Source organism: Juglans regia, chromosome 10 (genome assembly GCF_001411555.2).
Source record: "Juglans regia cultivar Chandler chromosome 10, Walnut 2.0, whole genome shotgun sequence".
In the NCBI taxonomy this organism is placed as follows: domain Eukaryota; kingdom Viridiplantae; phylum Streptophyta; class Magnoliopsida; order Fagales; family Juglandaceae; genus Juglans; species Juglans regia.
Genome location: NC_049910.1, coordinates 34994982 through 35012113, shown reverse-complemented (window position 1 = coordinate 35012113; position 17132 = coordinate 34994982). Strand labels below are relative to the sequence as shown.

The 17132-nt window shown below is 34.5% G+C and overlaps 1 protein-coding gene across 2 annotated transcripts; it reads right to left on the bottom strand.

Annotated features, from left to right (window-relative positions):
- Positions 1–9673: 9673 nt before the first annotated feature.
- LOC109004073 (protein ASYMMETRIC LEAVES 2-like) lies at positions 9674–12827 on the bottom strand. Of its 2 annotated transcripts, none has more exons than XM_018982482.2 (2): positions 12173–12827; positions 9674–10567 (listed from the first exon to the last, which is right to left on the bottom strand). In XM_018982482.2, exon 2 carries the CDS (start codon positions 10550–10552, stop codon positions 9905–9907), a length of 648 nt encoding a protein of 215 aa, XP_018838027.2. In that variant the 5' UTR covers positions 10553–10567; positions 12173–12827; the 3' UTR covers positions 9674–9904. The 2 variants fall into 2 exon arrangements, with proteins under 2 accessions (XP_018838027.2, XP_018838028.2); XM_018982483.2 differs by lacking the exon at positions 12173–12827 and adding an exon at positions 11420–11585.
- Positions 12828–17132: the final 4305 nt, after the last annotated feature.

The following is a 17132-nucleotide window of genomic DNA, read 5'->3' as shown; positions in this document are numbered from 1 at the left end:
CCAACAGAACAGGTCTCCTCATGACATGAGTTTGTTTTGCATGTTTGAACGGATGTTTTACTTCTCCTGAGTTTTTTGGGGTTTAAAATGTAAGGATACTTCTGAGCTCAGCTGACATCTTCTTGGTTCAGAGGATGTTCTATTTTTAGATAAGATGAACAATTTGAACTTTGATACCGGCCCGCTTCTTGATTGGATAATTTCCTACAAATGCGATGATGTGATGGCACAAATCTGGATCGTGTGCCAGTCCCAAAGTGGCTAATTATCCGGAAAGAACAGCTAAGAATCATTGGCTGGCTCGAGTACTCAATCCCAATGGTGGCTTGTTCAGTCCAACACTACCTAATTCTAGGTGGAAAAATCTAATTGTAAACGATTTTATGCACTAATATGTTCATTCATTTAATATGATTGGTCAAAAAGTAAATTTTATTAAAAACAGTATTAATTTAAATTTATAATATGAAGGCAATAACATTAGTACGCAAATTGATACGCAAACTTACTTATACATAACAAAATTTTTAATTGTCATCTTTTCATCCTTTCTTAACTATGAAAGCATACATAATGGTCTAATGAGCCCATATCATTTGGTGATTAAGATGTTTCCCTATATACATTGCAAAGTTCTTAGCTAGAATCCCGACCCAGTTCGCCAATACAAGATATATAAAGAAACATTAGCCAGTACTGGGCTAAATTTAACAATAATATTGATCATTTTCATGGTAAGATATCAGTCCTCGAAACAAGCGTGCGTAACCCCATCTCTTACATAATATAATCACATAATTCAAGGCCTAGGCTCTGGCTGCAGTGGTGCACGCAAAATCTCTTATATATGACACGCACAGTTCATGTGAAATTTGGTGGACATTTCAAGCATTGCAGCCAATCAAATGGCCCGAAACTACTTCGTTAACCATTTGCAGAAATGAATTGATGAAAGCTATAGCAAGAAACTCCACAAATTTTTTTTTTTTTTTTTGAAGTGCTAAAAAAACAATATAGTAAGGATAGTGATAGGCTTACTACCTATCTACTACTTGTAGTGTTTTTATTTTTTTATCATTTTATTTTAAATATTTTTTTAACATCCTTAATCATTAAGAAAAAATTTAAAAAATATAAATTTACTAATTATCACTTCCTTAACTATTAAGTAAAATAAAAAATTATAAAAAAAATCAAATATTAAAAAAGTAGTAAATGAATAGTAAGAGGGTAGTAACTCTATCATTTTCCGTGGAACAATACCATAATTACAAAGCTTGACTTTGACCTTTGAGAAGGCAAAAACATGAACATGAAAAACCCGAAACGTCACTGTGGGTGCTGATCAGAAGTTTTTCATCCCAAAGGTCATAAAGTTTCCATTAAGCCTCATTTTAGATTGAGTGTCACGCCCTAGCTAGTTAGTTTATTATCACTGTTCTTGTTATATATATTCCTCTATTTTTTTTATTTTTTATAATCTATATCCGGTCGCCTTACTTAATTTGGAAATCGGTTAAACCAGTCAACATAGTAATTTACACTTACACCACAGTGAATAGAACATAATGGCGGGCGGCATCGTTAATTAAATAGCCAAGTTTTTTATGGTGTGCGGTTTTAGTTTTAACTTTTTACATGACCAAGCTTGGGTAAGTTCGAGGAAAAAGGGGGTGTTTTGACTTGGATTTCTTTGAAGAAAAAGGTGGGAATTTTTTTTTTTTTTGGGGTGGGGGAACAAAAAGCACGTAAATAAGGCAGGCAGAAAGGGGAGAGAGAGAGAGAGAGAGAGAGAGATGCAATAGAAAAGGTGGGAAAATGTTCTTGCGCTCTCTCTCTCTCTCTCTCACTGTGTATTTGTTTTTGTCTACTTTAAACAACCATAGGAAAGCGTGTAATGCCAACTTCCTAGAATGGGGAATAGAAAGAAAGAAAAGAAATAGTTGAGGGACCTGCCCCCTGATTGTGGTGACTGAGGATTAGTCAAGTCATGCTCATGTTCATAAATTCATACCAATTGGCAGAGAGAGAAACAGAGAGAGAGAGAGAGAGAGAGAGAGTAGTCTCTTGGTGTTGGCACTGTCCATTAAATGCCGAATGCTGCTCCAATATTGAGTAGTAAATATTACGCATGTATTGGGATTGTGAGGGGAGTAGTGAGGATGGGGGAGTGCTGCTACTAAGCAGAGGGACATCCCGAAATAAATGCCTTAAGCCTTTCGCTTTTACTAATCCTTTGGCTCCGTAAGGCGTGCTTTTGTCGGGATATCTCCGTAAGGCGTACCTAATTTAATGGAAAATGCATTATTTTTTATAACACTTTACATAACTCTATTTAAAACCCTCCCATCTTTCACCTCATCCCACCGGCCTTCAAACAAACCAGTCTCCCTCCAAACCAAAAAATAAAAAATAACACTTATTTATTTAGTTTTTACTTGAGATCTTAAAATTATTAATAAAAAATTTAAAATAATTTTATCCACATGATTCTTATATGAATAATATTACATGTAGTCGTGAAATGTATAAGCGCTGTATAGTCATTTTAAAAAAGAGTGTAGTCTAGTACTATTAAAAAATTAATTTTTTTAATGTGGATTTTGACCGTACTTATTCATTTTTTTTAAAGTGATTGCACGACGCTTATGCACTCATGACTGTAATTATCATTTTTCTTCTTTTATATATCATTATTCTCAAGCTTCCACACTAGCTAGCTAGTACCCTTGCTACTTTCTCCCTCTCTCTTGCACACACCAAAAAGATCATTTTGGGACGTCTACTGATCACAGATTCATTTCAAAGTCCAAATTATATAAAAGTATGCAAAATTAGATATGGGGATATCGTGATCATGGGTTTCCCATTTCAATCCTTGTAAGCTGGTCCAACTTGTTTGATCTTTTTGGAGATTCATTGAATTATTTTCTCAAAAGAGATAAGAAGTACTACTCTTCAAGGCCGATCGATTCAAGTACCTAGGGTACTAGGTGGTCATTACGTACCAATTTGAGCCGAATTTGTGTAATATATATGTACTTATAGATGTCTCTGAATAAAATGATGGCAATGGAGATAAATGCATGCATGCCTTAAAATGGAAATCTAATGCTTGCTAAGGATGGTATTATTTAAGTACTATATATTTCCTTTTGGGTACTGCAAATTATATAATGATCTTTTTCCTTATCCATGAATTAGTAACTATTTGGTATTCTATGCAGTATACCAAACAAAAGAAACTGGAACGTCCTACACGTTTTGTTTTCAAAATAAGACATTAATCTTAGATCTTCTTTCATATAAAAGTAATGAGAAAATATATTTACAACTGTGAATTGTGCAACGTCCGCCACGTAATCTCTTTAAAAAAATAGAATAAAACATGAGATTCACGTAAAAAAAAACTAATTTTGTAATCGTGGATCCCACTATTTTTTAAAGCGATTACTCGGCATTTATATACTTCACGATTGTAAGTAGAATTACCCAAAAGTAATATATGTGGTTAGTTCTAGTTTTAAGCTGGCTAAACAATATGCCATTCAAGTACGCATATATAATATTATATAGTGCGTGACTGTATTAATTGGCCGAGGTTGACAGATTTATTGTAGTTTTTTTTTTTTTTTAATTCGGCTAAAATATGCTCGCACGTACGTGTACCTAGAATATCCCAATCGTGTACCTACAATTTAAGGTTAGTTTGATGATCAGGAAAGAGATCATACAAAAGAAATTAATCTAGATATAAAGACTAGCTAGGAAAATGAAGACACATATATAAGGAAAAAAACTAGCAGATCTTTAAATTAAGCATTGATCGAGGAAATCCCCCAGAGGATTTAATTACTAGCTTGCTAGCTTTTGCTTGGGTTGTTGCAGCTTTGGCTAATGCCAATACCAATACAAACATATATATATATATATATATATATATCCATGGCAAAGAGCATGCATATATATCTGTGTGTACGCGCGAGCTCATATATATATATAAATCAGTATAAAAAAATTGTTATCTCATGTATGAATTTAATCTCTCTGATCTCTCTCTCTCTCTCTCTCTCTATATATATATATATATATATAGATACATACACACGCAGTACGCACGCACTAAGAATCATTTGCATATCATTTGTAGGGGACTACTCCTATATCCTCTGAGGGAAATGGTTTCATTACCATACTCTGGTAATAATATGTGTTCTCGATGGTACTACTTGCATGTGCAATTTGCTCTATTATTCGATGTATGTACATTTAAAAGAAGACATGCATTTTTTCTTAAGTGGGTAGGGGGGGTACTCATGTTGAGTACTTGATCATGAATTGTATAAGAAAATGAACTGCTATATATGTCTATATAGACATGAGAGAATATATATAGAATGAATTAATAAGGTAGCATGCATGGGTTTAAGCTGAATCAATTGCAAGTGATCACAGCTAGCTAGCAAGTTAAACTGTATTATTTTGAGAGAGAGAGAGAGAGAGAGAGAGGAGACATAGTCCAAGCTGCTGTCCTAATATTAAACATGGAAATGAAATTCCGGAACTGCATTAATATTTTGAATAGTTTTTTTCTTCCTTTTTTTTTTTGGCATAAGTTAAACTGTATTATTTTGAAAAAAAAATATAAAGATATAGAACAAATTTAAAACGAGAATATATAACATGATGGTCCGACTTAATTTATTTGAGAGACACACTAATTAATTTCGTAATTCCCTTAAAACGGAGCATGCATGCATATTAATGAAATTAGTAATCAATTAAGTTACATTAATAATCTTTGAGTATTAAATTACTAATTACCTAATTCCCTTAATTATATTCAAATAATTTGTAACGCTCCAATGGAAAGTCCAAATCACATGGCCTATGCTCTAAAAGGAATAGTCAATGATATAATTAGAGCTCCATTAGAACTTTATAAAGAGCAAGAACTTCTCATTCCCAAATAATGTGGGATCTCATACATCACCTACTCATATCCATATCATATGTGAGTATCACATAATTAACTCTCGTCTTTGAAGAGATCACAAATTAAAGCATGTAGGTACGTTAATTTGATCATCAATGAATATAATTCTTATTGTAATTTGCAATAAATTATATTAATTGAGTATTAATTAATTGTATCAATTTCTTTAATTTCTTATTTCCTTTTGATCTTTCAATGCATCTTTTATTCTTTCCCTCAGCTTTTCCAAACAGAGCTGAATTTTGATCATGGCAATTAGAATATATTTGACATGTAGGCTAAAAGTGTCAACCAGACATATATACCAATCTAATCTCGTACGTACGTTAATTTGATGAAGTGGAAGCCGTGCCGGCCTTTAGCCTCACAAGATCATAGGCATCATATATAATCGATCATACCCTCTCAATAGCATAGCATCCTCATTCTTAATTAGGATATAGTACTACTACTGATCATATATATATATATATATATATATGCAGACATGCGAACAGAGGATCATGTTAATTTGCATATGGGCATGCATATATATATGCGGGCATGCATGAGTCACACATGCATGCATGCGTCAGCTGTAGCTAGCTAGCAGTACTACTAGCCTGACGGTTGATGAATATGAGAGAGAGAGAGAGAGAGAGAGAGAGAGAGACACTCCTGTCAAGTGCATTTAAAGGCAAAGTCATCATTGCACAAGTACGTCATCATTGTGGAGCAATTGCAAATATATAATTATATTCTGATCGATCGAGTACGTTCTTTAATTATAATTTATTTTGAATGAGCTAGCTAGTCGATTGAGGTTCAAATTTATGATTTGAGATGATCATGTATGGATGTTGATCATTAATTACCACCAACTCAAAGGCAATTGCCTTCTGATTTCATTTCCCATCTTTTCTGTGCTATTTCTTCGCATTGGATTTTGAGTTTTTTGGGCATTACAGTCATGAGAGCATTCAATGTTCTTGACATTTCCTCTGCAACGGCCTTTTCATACTTCTGGCACAGAGAGAGAGAGTGTGTGTGTTTTGATGAGGGTGGTGGAACCGTGACCGAAGGCTTGCCAAGTTAAATTTCCCCACCCACCTCTCACCCATGCAGTATCTCTTTTGTCTTTATTCCATCGTCTTCTGTTTTGTTTGGGAAATGCTTTTTTTTTTCCCTAAACGGATGATAGGGGTGGGAATTGGAAATGCCTTTTGCTTAACATGAGTGGTCTTCGTGATATTCAAACTAATTCAACTCAAGCATTTAATATATCATGAGAAATGAATCCCAAGGCATTTTATATATTAATTGCAAATATATATTTAGTTTCATTCCTTTTGCTGCATCTGTCCAATCACTCATGATCGATGATAGGCACGCGTTGATAATTACAAAACAGATACTCAACTGATCTTGCAAGGCATATATATATATATATATATATATATATATATATATATATATGCATGCATGCAGGACTCGAAATAATGCATCAAAATCGTAAAGGAATTGATCAAGTAGGTCTACCATATATATATGGACCATAATGCCATTATAATCCACTCTTTCCTAAGTCACTTACTCAAGATTTAGGTTGTGTTTAGATGTTGAAGTGAGTTGAGTTGAGATAATAAAATATTATTAGAATATTATTTTTTAATATTATTATTATTTTGAGATTTAAAAAAGTTGTAATGATGAGTTGAGATGAGTTAATCAACCAAACGAAGTTGGATTTGTTTAGATAATGAGATGAAATAAAAAGATTTTAGATGAGTTGAATAAAATATTATTATAATATTATTTTTTAATATTATTATTATTTTAAAATTTAAAAAAGTTAAATTATTTATTATATTTTGTATAAAAATTTTAAAAAATTATAATAATGAGACGAGACGAGACGAGACAGTTTTACTGTCCAAATCTAATTAACAATGTTCACATGCTAAAGTTCATCTCAATTGGTAATTAAACACACTCGGCTATATATATAGGTACGTAAAAGTGTGCATGACTGATATATCTTCTTCATATAGTAATAATCTATTCAATATTATTTTGAATCGTTGATCTCTATTAAAAAGCGTGAAAACTGCCATGCATATAATTTGATCCAAACAAGCGTGACCTAGTTTCTACACCCTAAAACTACTTTCACATGCACGAAAACTTCACAAATTATATGATGCTTTAGTATTGAAAAATGGGTATTTTCTAATTTATCTAACCGATTGGTCGAGGAAGTAGTATTAATTCTGATGGCATATATGTCTCTCTCTATGATCTGTTGGTTGCTAAAAGAAGGAATTAAACTTCAACATGATCGAGTACGTACTTCGATTTCATGGACGTTGTAGTACGTATGTACTAAGAAAATTATTTATTTCTGATCAGTTATTTTCAGTAAAAATAATTATTTTCTGTTAAAATGAGTTTATTTTTTTCACAAATAGTCTTTATCGTCTTAAATAATCCGTCGTAAATGTTTGTTTTTCTTATAGCTTGTGTTTCATAATTAATAATCACCCATGGATGCTATATGTGTATAAATTGGCTTTTTTGAAGAAAAAAAAAATGAAGAAGAAGAACTCCGATCCCCTTTGGCGCCGCATGAAATTAAGTTCAAAGATATGCAACGGATCAAGTTCTAAATTATTTCCCAATTAGTCACGTGTAATTATAACAGGCCGTAGAAATCATTGATCTAGTACTACTTTATATATTTATTATTATTATATATATATAAGCGAATATACTTAATTATGCGCTACACATGAGAATGTTGTATACATAAAATAAAATTAAAAAAAAAAAAAAAGGTATTTATCATCATCCTCTTGTTTCGAATCACAAATGTCAACAAACTCATTCAGAATTAATTTTATTAATCTAAATGATTTTTCTTTTCATCTCCATATCTACAATTATTTCAGTAAAATTAACATGCAAATTTAAAATTAATTACGTCGACATATAAAAAATCAAATTAATAAAATTAAAGAAAGAGGTATATATATATAAACACACACATTATATATAAAAGAGTCATGAGTGGCACATCGATCGTCCATTGAAAGGAGAATTATATATATAATTGAGATAGCAAAACTCATGTCGTCACACAAGCTGGATCATATCTGTGTGTGTATTGATTAATCCCCAAACACGTGGAATTCTAACCTATTACCTGACCATATTATATGTTATTGGGTACTGCTACGTACACTATCAATCGGCCGGGTAGTAGTACTGGTACTGCATGCCGATCGAGATGTTGTCGAGCAATATTGAGTGATATCTTAATTGGAAATATTAGGGTTAGATCATGATCATACATGCATGAGCTAGCTAGCTTAGCTGAGGAAAATTTCATAAGGAAATTCAAATTTATCATCATTTTGATCTTAATCATGAGGCCGATAGAAGCTGGGCACAGAATATAATAAAATAATGTGGCTATATATATATATATATGTTTAATCATGGTACTGGCACAAGCTAGCGCCAGATGCATGCAAAGCTGGTCATGTGTATATAATAATATATGATATAGCTAGCTGTCTATGTATAATTGGACTGTTCAGGATTAGAAAAGTTCAAAGGAGTAGGAACAAATTAAACAGACTATACCGTGCCTGCCTGCAATGCATGACACTTTTTAAGAGCAAAACCCCACGATCTACTATTTGGAATTACAGTGAAACTGGAAGAAGATCAAGTACATTTTTGGCAAGCTACCTGCTACTAATTAATCTAATTTCTGATGTCTTCTAAATTAATTTCTGAATCCTTCAGATCAGTTCAGTTAATAAGTAGTAGTACTAGATAGTACATGAGCATGTTGATCATGATCACGAGTTAATTAATTAAAGTATTCCTAATGCATAATTAATTAATGTGACAAATTATATGCATGCAGGTGGAGTTTCAATTGTGGGAGACATATATCATGTATGACTCAAATGGTAGTACTAGTAGTACTGAGTATAATATATATCATGTGACGCAACCGTGCGCATTGTTGGCTGTATCATAAGAAAAAAAAGTCTGTAGACTCTGGCGTCAGGACACTGAACCACACAGTGTCAACTCTGTGGGCTATAAACTTATAGTCATGCGATAATCATATATATATATATATAATATATATATTATTTATTTCAGAGCCAATATTTCCTTAATTATTCATTTCTACATATAATATATATATATATATATATTTTACTTTGGTTGCTAGCTAGGGCTTTTTGGTCAACACCGCAACAGTACTGGGATTTGTGTCTGCATTCTTTTTCTTTTCCTTTTATGTTTTTATAACTATTTATTTTGAGATGAATTGATATTTAGAATTGTGAGTATATAAGTATTATGCACTTATTTAAAAATAAATAAATACAAAATTTATATGAAAAAATAATAATTTTTTAATAATAAAATTTTTTTTTTAAATAACTGTACAGTATTTATATACTGTACAACTGTAGAATTATTAATCTTTATTGGAAGCGGTGGATCCCATGTTGTATCATAATATCATCAGAATTAAGAAGAATTGATCTGATCTAATACATGATCATTGCAAATATTACATGTTATTGTTTTTCAAGCTTTGCTAGCTTCAACAGAAATATTTTAAATAATAAATGATTTAATTACCAAGCAATATCCATTTGGAGTATTTTGGGGCAACTAATTTTGATAATTAAAATATTACAAGTAAAACCCAGTCCCTAATAATTTTCTGGCTTACAATCTGCATAAAAATGATCATCAGGAGGTCACCCAATAATTTAATCATGACATTCCCACAGCATTAAAATAGTTAATAATAATAATAATAATAATCAAAGCATCGATTGTCATGTACCATTTATGGGTTTGGGCAAGTTTTTGATCCATGGAAGGGAAGAAACCCTAAGAAGGATCAATTGTGCGGCGGTCGTCCCCAGCAGCAGCCCTAGTTTGCTGAAACTGACTCAGTTGTCCTATGCTCGCCGAGACATTCATGGCCAAAAGGCTTGCATCATAGTTGTTTCCTGAATCGAAGCTCCTGATCATCTGCTGCGGATGAATATGATCCCTTGGGAAGAACTGGTGATGGTAATGATGGTGGTCGCGGCCGGCACCGATCAGATTGATTCCCAAGTTCTGCTGGTGGTTGTGGTTGGTGGCAGTGGCTGCTGCGGCGGCGGCTGCGATGAGACCGTGGCTTGTGATTCCCAAGTTTTGGTATTTGGAGAGTTCAGATTTGGCGCAGCTGAGGTCCATCTGGAGCTGGCGGAGTTGGTGTTGGAGGAGAGAGATGACTCCGACGCAGCCATAGACGGGGTCTCGGAGACGCATGTCGGCCTCATAGGCGAGGGAATTCACGGCGTCCTCGCGCTGGTGCGGGTGCAACTCGTTCAGAAGCTTAGTCACGTTGCTTGCACCAAACACCTTGTGCACGTTTGCAAATTTCTGGGGTTGGTCCGGTGGGAAATATGGTGCGAAAACGCACTCCGGCTGGCATTTGCGCCGCAGAAACTTGCACGCTGCACATGGGGAATTCGATGATGATGCCATCTTTTACTTTCTCCCCTGAAAATCGAACAAGATCCAGTATTATTGACATCGTCAGTATTATGAGAAAGAGATGTTGCTAGCTAGCTAGCTAAAATTTATGTAAAATAGGAAAAATAAACAAGAAAGAAGTGATTTTTATTTATGAAAATATTAATTTCCATGGTAAACAGAAAAGGTCAACAAACACACGTGCTTTGAGTTTATCACGAAGCGAAAACATGTTGATCAGCTGCATTTTAATCTTGGCCGGGGAAGAAGAAACAAACAGGAAGAACTAGTAAATGAATTGATATACTAAGTAGAAGAAATTATCCAAACTATTTTAGTTTAACAATAAAAGATTGAAAACAATCCTACAAGAGTGCAGAAAATTATTCATAGTCTATGACACGATGGCGTTGCCACTGTAATTGCTAAGTCTAAAAGGGTCAAGCATCCCCAACCAAAGTTCAAATCTGTAAGATCTTAAACCATGTAAAAGTTAAAAATAAATAAATAATGAAGATTAATTCTATCTAAAAATATAGTACAAAATGATTAAGCGTAAGGTGACGACCCAGCTATATATGAAATAGAAATTACTTCCGATTAAAATAGAGTTAGTTAATAGAAAATAGAGGATCGAATGATTTTCTTCCTAATTTTTGTTTTTCAAAAGGAATCAAAATGAAATGTTTTTGATTTTTTTGGGGGCAGTTCAAGAGATCTGGCTGTAAATGAAGGCTAGTATGTGGTCAAACTGCATAAATCAAGCAATAAACACAGCTGATCCCTTGAATAAGATATTCTACACATATATCAGGCTATATTTCCATTTCTCTCACCAATTAGAAAGAAACCCTAAACCAGCGGAATATAAGGTTTTACCTTGAGAGAGAAAGTAGGTTTACAGAGAGGGAGAGAGGTGATCGGGGGAAGGGAGAGAGAGAGAGAGGGGGGCCGGTTGAGTACTACTTTCGTGGATGGTGAGGTTTGGAGAGAGATCAGGAACCAGTCATGGGAAAAGGAAGAAATGTGGGTTTTGAGTAGTACTCGTATGGTGGGATTGAGGGATTGGATCTCGTGAATAAGAAAGGTTATATATATATATATATATATATTTCACCCTTTCCAATGAAAAGTTTGGAAGTAGATCTTGCTTGAATTTCATAGAACTATGCATATTTTACTCCATTTTTGCTTTAAAGATATGAGACCTTTAAAAAGGGTTTGATGGAAGACCTTGGAATGAACAAACTCATGATACCATACACGATTTTTTATCGTATATGGGAGGGGTAAAAGAAGCAAATAGTTGAAACAAATGGTCATACAAATATGGGAAGAGAAGAAAAAAAAAGGGTTGTAAGAAAATGGTAAAAAATAAAAAATAAAAAAAAGAATTTGATGAAAAGGAGATCAGATGGGAATGAGAATAAGAGTAGTCTGACTCTGACTGAAGGGAGATCTTGGGATGATGGACCTTCTCCTCCTCCTCTAATTCTTATTCTCTTCTGTCTTGGGAGTTCAACATGTAACATAAAAAAAAAAAATTGAAATTAAAGGGAAAGAAAGTAGAGGAAGAGTGCTAGCTAGTCCTTGTTCAAGTGGTGTGTGGCCTCGATATCTCTTCAGTCAAACCTTTTCTTTCTTCAAACTACTGCTATTCTAGTATTGATATTGATGATGATAGATGTGGCCGCTGATGAAACCGGATGGATAATTTGCCAAGAGCCCTTGAAGCTTTTCACAGTCGGCCCCTCTTTTTCCTCCCTATCTTGGTCTTTCTTGCTTGTACGACGTCCTTTGAACAGGCAATGCTTTGATCTCTTTCTTTCTCCTTGAGACCCCTCCGTTTTCTTCTCTCTTTTGTCGCTATTCCTTGCTAATTTGAGACCCCTCCTTTTGAGCCGATGGAAATAATAATATCAGATACTTACGCTAGCTTAATTTGTTGTTCATGCAAAATCTGTCTTCTTTCAGGCGTTCTTCTCGCTTCTACTTTTCCGCCGGAAAAACAAATGGCACTGAAAACATATAAAGATGATAATCTCAAGGCAGCTATAGCCCTAAGCTTGAGCTAGCTAGAGAGAGAGAGAGAGAGAATGAGAGAATGTCTTGATCTTTTAGTGGGAAATGGTGGGTGGGAGAGATAATATCGGCGAGGCGGGGGAAAGTCCCCCAGAAGCAGAGGCTAAGGAGACGCTGAGAAAGCAAGCACAGCGTGAGTACTGAGAGTAGAGAGATAAGAATATCAGATCAGTCATGAGTGAGGGAGATAGAGAGAGTGAAGGTGAGGTGGGAGAAGTACTGGGTTTTTTCTTATTATTATTACAACTTATATTAAAGACAGTAGCAGCTAGCAGGGATTTATGTTCGTGGCATGTTATGTTGAGTAGTGACATGACCCATCCTCGGTCTTCCTATCTTCTGTCCAGTACTACAAACTGGTATAGGGGTAGCATCTTTCTTTCTTGAGTGTTTTTAGGCTTTCAGGTTGTGCTTTCTGTCGCCTACCGCCTGGCCTACCCCTCTGTATTACCTTCAATATTCTGCACTCAAAAAAACAAAACTCAACTCATTCTGGCTTGATCATCAATTCCCTGAAGCAAATTAATTATTTGTACGTGATCTTCCTCCTTAATTGAACCTTTCAAGGGCTTCAGATAGTACTTCATCAACGAGCTAGCTACCAGCTCCAAGCAAATCAATTTTATGGTCAACAACTGTAGCTAGCATAAGGAAATAGAGACGGATTTCTTTGTTTCCACCTGGTTCTTTTGGAATGTCTTCATTGACAAACAAGTTCGTTCTTAATTTGAAACATAGCTAGCTAGCTAGTCCATGGAGAAACGCCGTACGAATGGATAATATATATAGAAAAATAATACTTACAATTGTGAGTGTGTATGTGCCGTGCAGTCATTTTAAAAAAAATAAAATAAATATGAGACTCATATGAAAATAAATTAATTTTTTAATAATAGATTTTATTTTTTTTTAAAATGACTGTACAGTATTTACATATTTTACGACTGTATATAATATTACTTATATATATGCATTGAATATTATGATCAGAACCATCTAGTTTTGATATATACTAGTCGTATGATTTTCAGTTGTAGAGAATATAAAGGTAATTAAGAAAGAAAGTAACAAAATTCAGATGAAAATTAGTATGGAGAAGAAATGTGACTTTTTTTTTTTTTTTTTTTTTGTCCTCTTCGCCGAAGAAAAGTAAATAATTGTTGTCACATGCATGCATGCTCATTAATTTGCTTCGTTTCAACTTGTTTCGCACGAGGGTGCATGTTAGCATATTAACACATTATTCACAACTTACTTTATATGGATTTGTGCACTGGTACTTAGAAAATATAAGGGAAGAAATGATATTCCACTCAAAATTACTATTTTTTTTTCTAGCTGTCAAATCAAAGTTGTCGATATCAAGGCTAGGATTCGACTTCAATTGAAAACGCTTCTAGGTCGGTCAGTCGTTTATACATATGGAATAAGAGAACAAATACATGGGAAATTCTCGTGTACTCATTTCTAATTCAGCAGCAGGTTGAAATATTAGGGTACTACTTGAGAAATCTGTCTGATCAATTGCAGTATTTTCGTGTCAATAGATTGATGGCACGATTGCATATGATTCATTTTTTAAATTAAAAATTTAGGTTCGAAACTTTTCATCTCTTTGTATAAAAAAAAGTATAATATTTTTATATATATTTATATATAGAGAAATGTTATGAGGATGTCAACCATTTTATAATATTGCACATGTTAAATGAGAGGAGAGGTTGGCAACTCACGTGGAAGTCTCGAGTACAACTAATTTTGCTGATGTGGAACAGAGGAGGCACATGCAAGCTCAGCTATATTCTCATTAGAATTGTGTAGGCTATAAAATGGGAGGACTATTGTATGCATTCAAATTATAATTGATGAGAAAACACAAGGAAAGAAAAGAGAGTGCAAGAAAGCGTGAAAACTTCAAGAAAGTTAGAGAGACTTTGAGTGAAGTATACTTGTAATCTCAAAGCTGGTTTTTGGATTATCAATAAAGAAGACTCTTGACTGTTCCAACCGTGAATGTAGATCATTTTGATCGAACCATGTAATTCTTGTTATTTTTTATTTTAGTCTTGTTTCGTTGCATTAAGCCTACAAGTTTCTTGACAATCTTGGCTGCAAATTCTGCACTAACTTGTTGAAGCAGTGTGGAAGAATCCTAACAAGTGGTATCAAGAGCAAGGTTGATGGAGACTACCAAGTTTGATGTCGAGAAGTTTATAGGAAAGAATGACCTTGGGTTGTGGAGAATAAAGATTAGGGCTCTTCTGGTTCAACAGGGTCCTCACGATGCACTTCTTGGTGAAAAGAACTTAAATTCTTTATCAAACAATGAGAAATCTGAGGTGTTACACAAAGCTCACAGCACAATTATTCTTTCTCTTGGTGATAAATTAGTATTAAGGGAAGTTGCAAAGGAAGAAACAACAGCTGCAATTTGGCTTAAACTGGAAAATCTATACATGACAAAATCCTTGGCAAATTGACTTCACAAGAAGACAAGACTCTAGACCTTCAAAATGACTCCGGGTATGTCTATGGAAGAACATATTGATGAGTTAACAAGATAGTATTGGATCTTGCAAACATAGACATAAATATAGAGGATGAGGATCAAGTCATTCTGTTTTTGGATGCCTCATATGCTAATCTTAAAGAAACCATGATGTATGGTCGAGAAAGTTTGACATTAGATGAAGTGCAATCTATTTTGCACTCTAGAGAATTGCAAAATAAGGCATAAACAAGAACTGAAACTGGAGAGAAGATTTGGTAGCAAGGGGTAGACTAGAAAAATACAATCACAAAAGGAAGAATAATAAGGGATGATCCAAGTCAAGAGGAAAGCAATTGAAATGCTTCATCTACCATAAGGAGGGACACTTCAAGAGGGACTGTCCTGAGAAGAAACAAAACTTAGGAAATAAAAGAAAGAAGGAGGGTAATGCAGCAGTGGTTCTGGATGGCTATGACAGTGCTGAAGTCTTGAATGTCTCATATGTGGATTCAAGAAATGAATGGATCCTAGATTCAGGATGCTCATTCCATATGTGCCTCTCTAGATCATGGTACGAGACCTTCACAGAGATGGATGGAGGACATGTAATTCTTGGACACAACAGTCTTATAAGATTCTAGGGATTGGGATAATACGGTTAAAAATGTTTGATGGTATGGAAAGATTACCAAGGGAAGTAAGATACATACCTGAGCTGAAAAGAAATCTTATTTCTCTGGGAATGCTCGACCAATCTAGTTGCACTTTCAAGTCAAAATCTGGAACTCTAAAGGTTGCCAAGGATTCTCTGACAGTGATGAAGAGGGTAATTAAAAATGGGTTGTATACCTTAGTGGGGAAGACAGTTATTGGTGAGGCATCACATGTTCAAAGCACAATGGAAGACAGGGTTAATCTATGGCACATGAGGCTTGGACACATCAGTCAGAAGGGGCTACAAGAACTGGAAAAACAAGGTTTGTTAGGAAAAGATAAACTTGGAGAACTATCATTCTGTGAACATTGCATCTTTGGAAAGGCTACAAGAGTTAGTTTCAAAACTACAACATACCAAACTAAGCAAATCTTGGACTACATCCACTCAGATTTATGGGGACCTGCAAGGGTCCCTTCACATGGTGGGGAAAGATATTTTCTGTCCATCATTGATGACTACTTGAGGAATGTATGGCTTTACATCTTGAAAAACAAGAATGATACATTTGCTAAATTCAAAGAATGGAAAACATAGGTAGAAAGCCAGGTTGGCAGAAAGGTTAAAACATTAAGAACAGACAATGGTCTGGAATAGTTATCAAATGAGTTCAACACTTTCTGTCAGAGGGAAGGCATGGCTAGGCACAAAATAGTGTGGGAAACCCCTTGATAAAATGGGTTAGCTAAGCGTATGAACAGAACCATTTTGGAAAGGGTAAGGTGTATCATGCTATCAACCTCAGGATTACCAAAAACATTTTGGGTTAAGGTTGCTGCCACAATAGTACATCTAATAAATATAAGTCCCTCCTCAGCTAAAGATTTTAAAACACCACAGAAAATGTGGTATGGAAAACAAGCTAGGTATGACCACTTAAGGACTTTTGGATGTATAGCATATGCATATACAAAAACTAATAAGCTAGAACCTCGAGCATGTAAGTGCATTTTTGTGGGGTATCCTGATGGAGTCAAAGGATACAAACTGTGGATTGATGAACCTTGAAAACATAAATGCATAATTAGCAGAGATGTGACATTCAATGTACAAATGGCTAGAACACAAAAAATTCAAAATCACAGTCAAACACAGGAGCTTACCACAGATAGTTTACAACTTGAGGTAGAGCAATCAGCAAGCTCACCTTGTCACCAAGACAATCAAGTGGGAAAAACTAAGGATACAAGCTCAAAGGACATAAATCAAGGTGGAGCAAGCTCATTTAATCTAGTAAGAGACAAACAAAAAAGGATTATAAAGCCACCTCAGAGATATGGTCAAGCAGAACTGATAGCATTTGC

Bases quoted from the DNA above. Each gene is read 5' to 3' on its own strand.
- LOC109004073 (XM_018982482.2), bottom strand. From the start codon at position 10,552: ATGGCATCATCATCGAATTCCCCATGTGCAGCGTGCAAGTTTCTGCGG.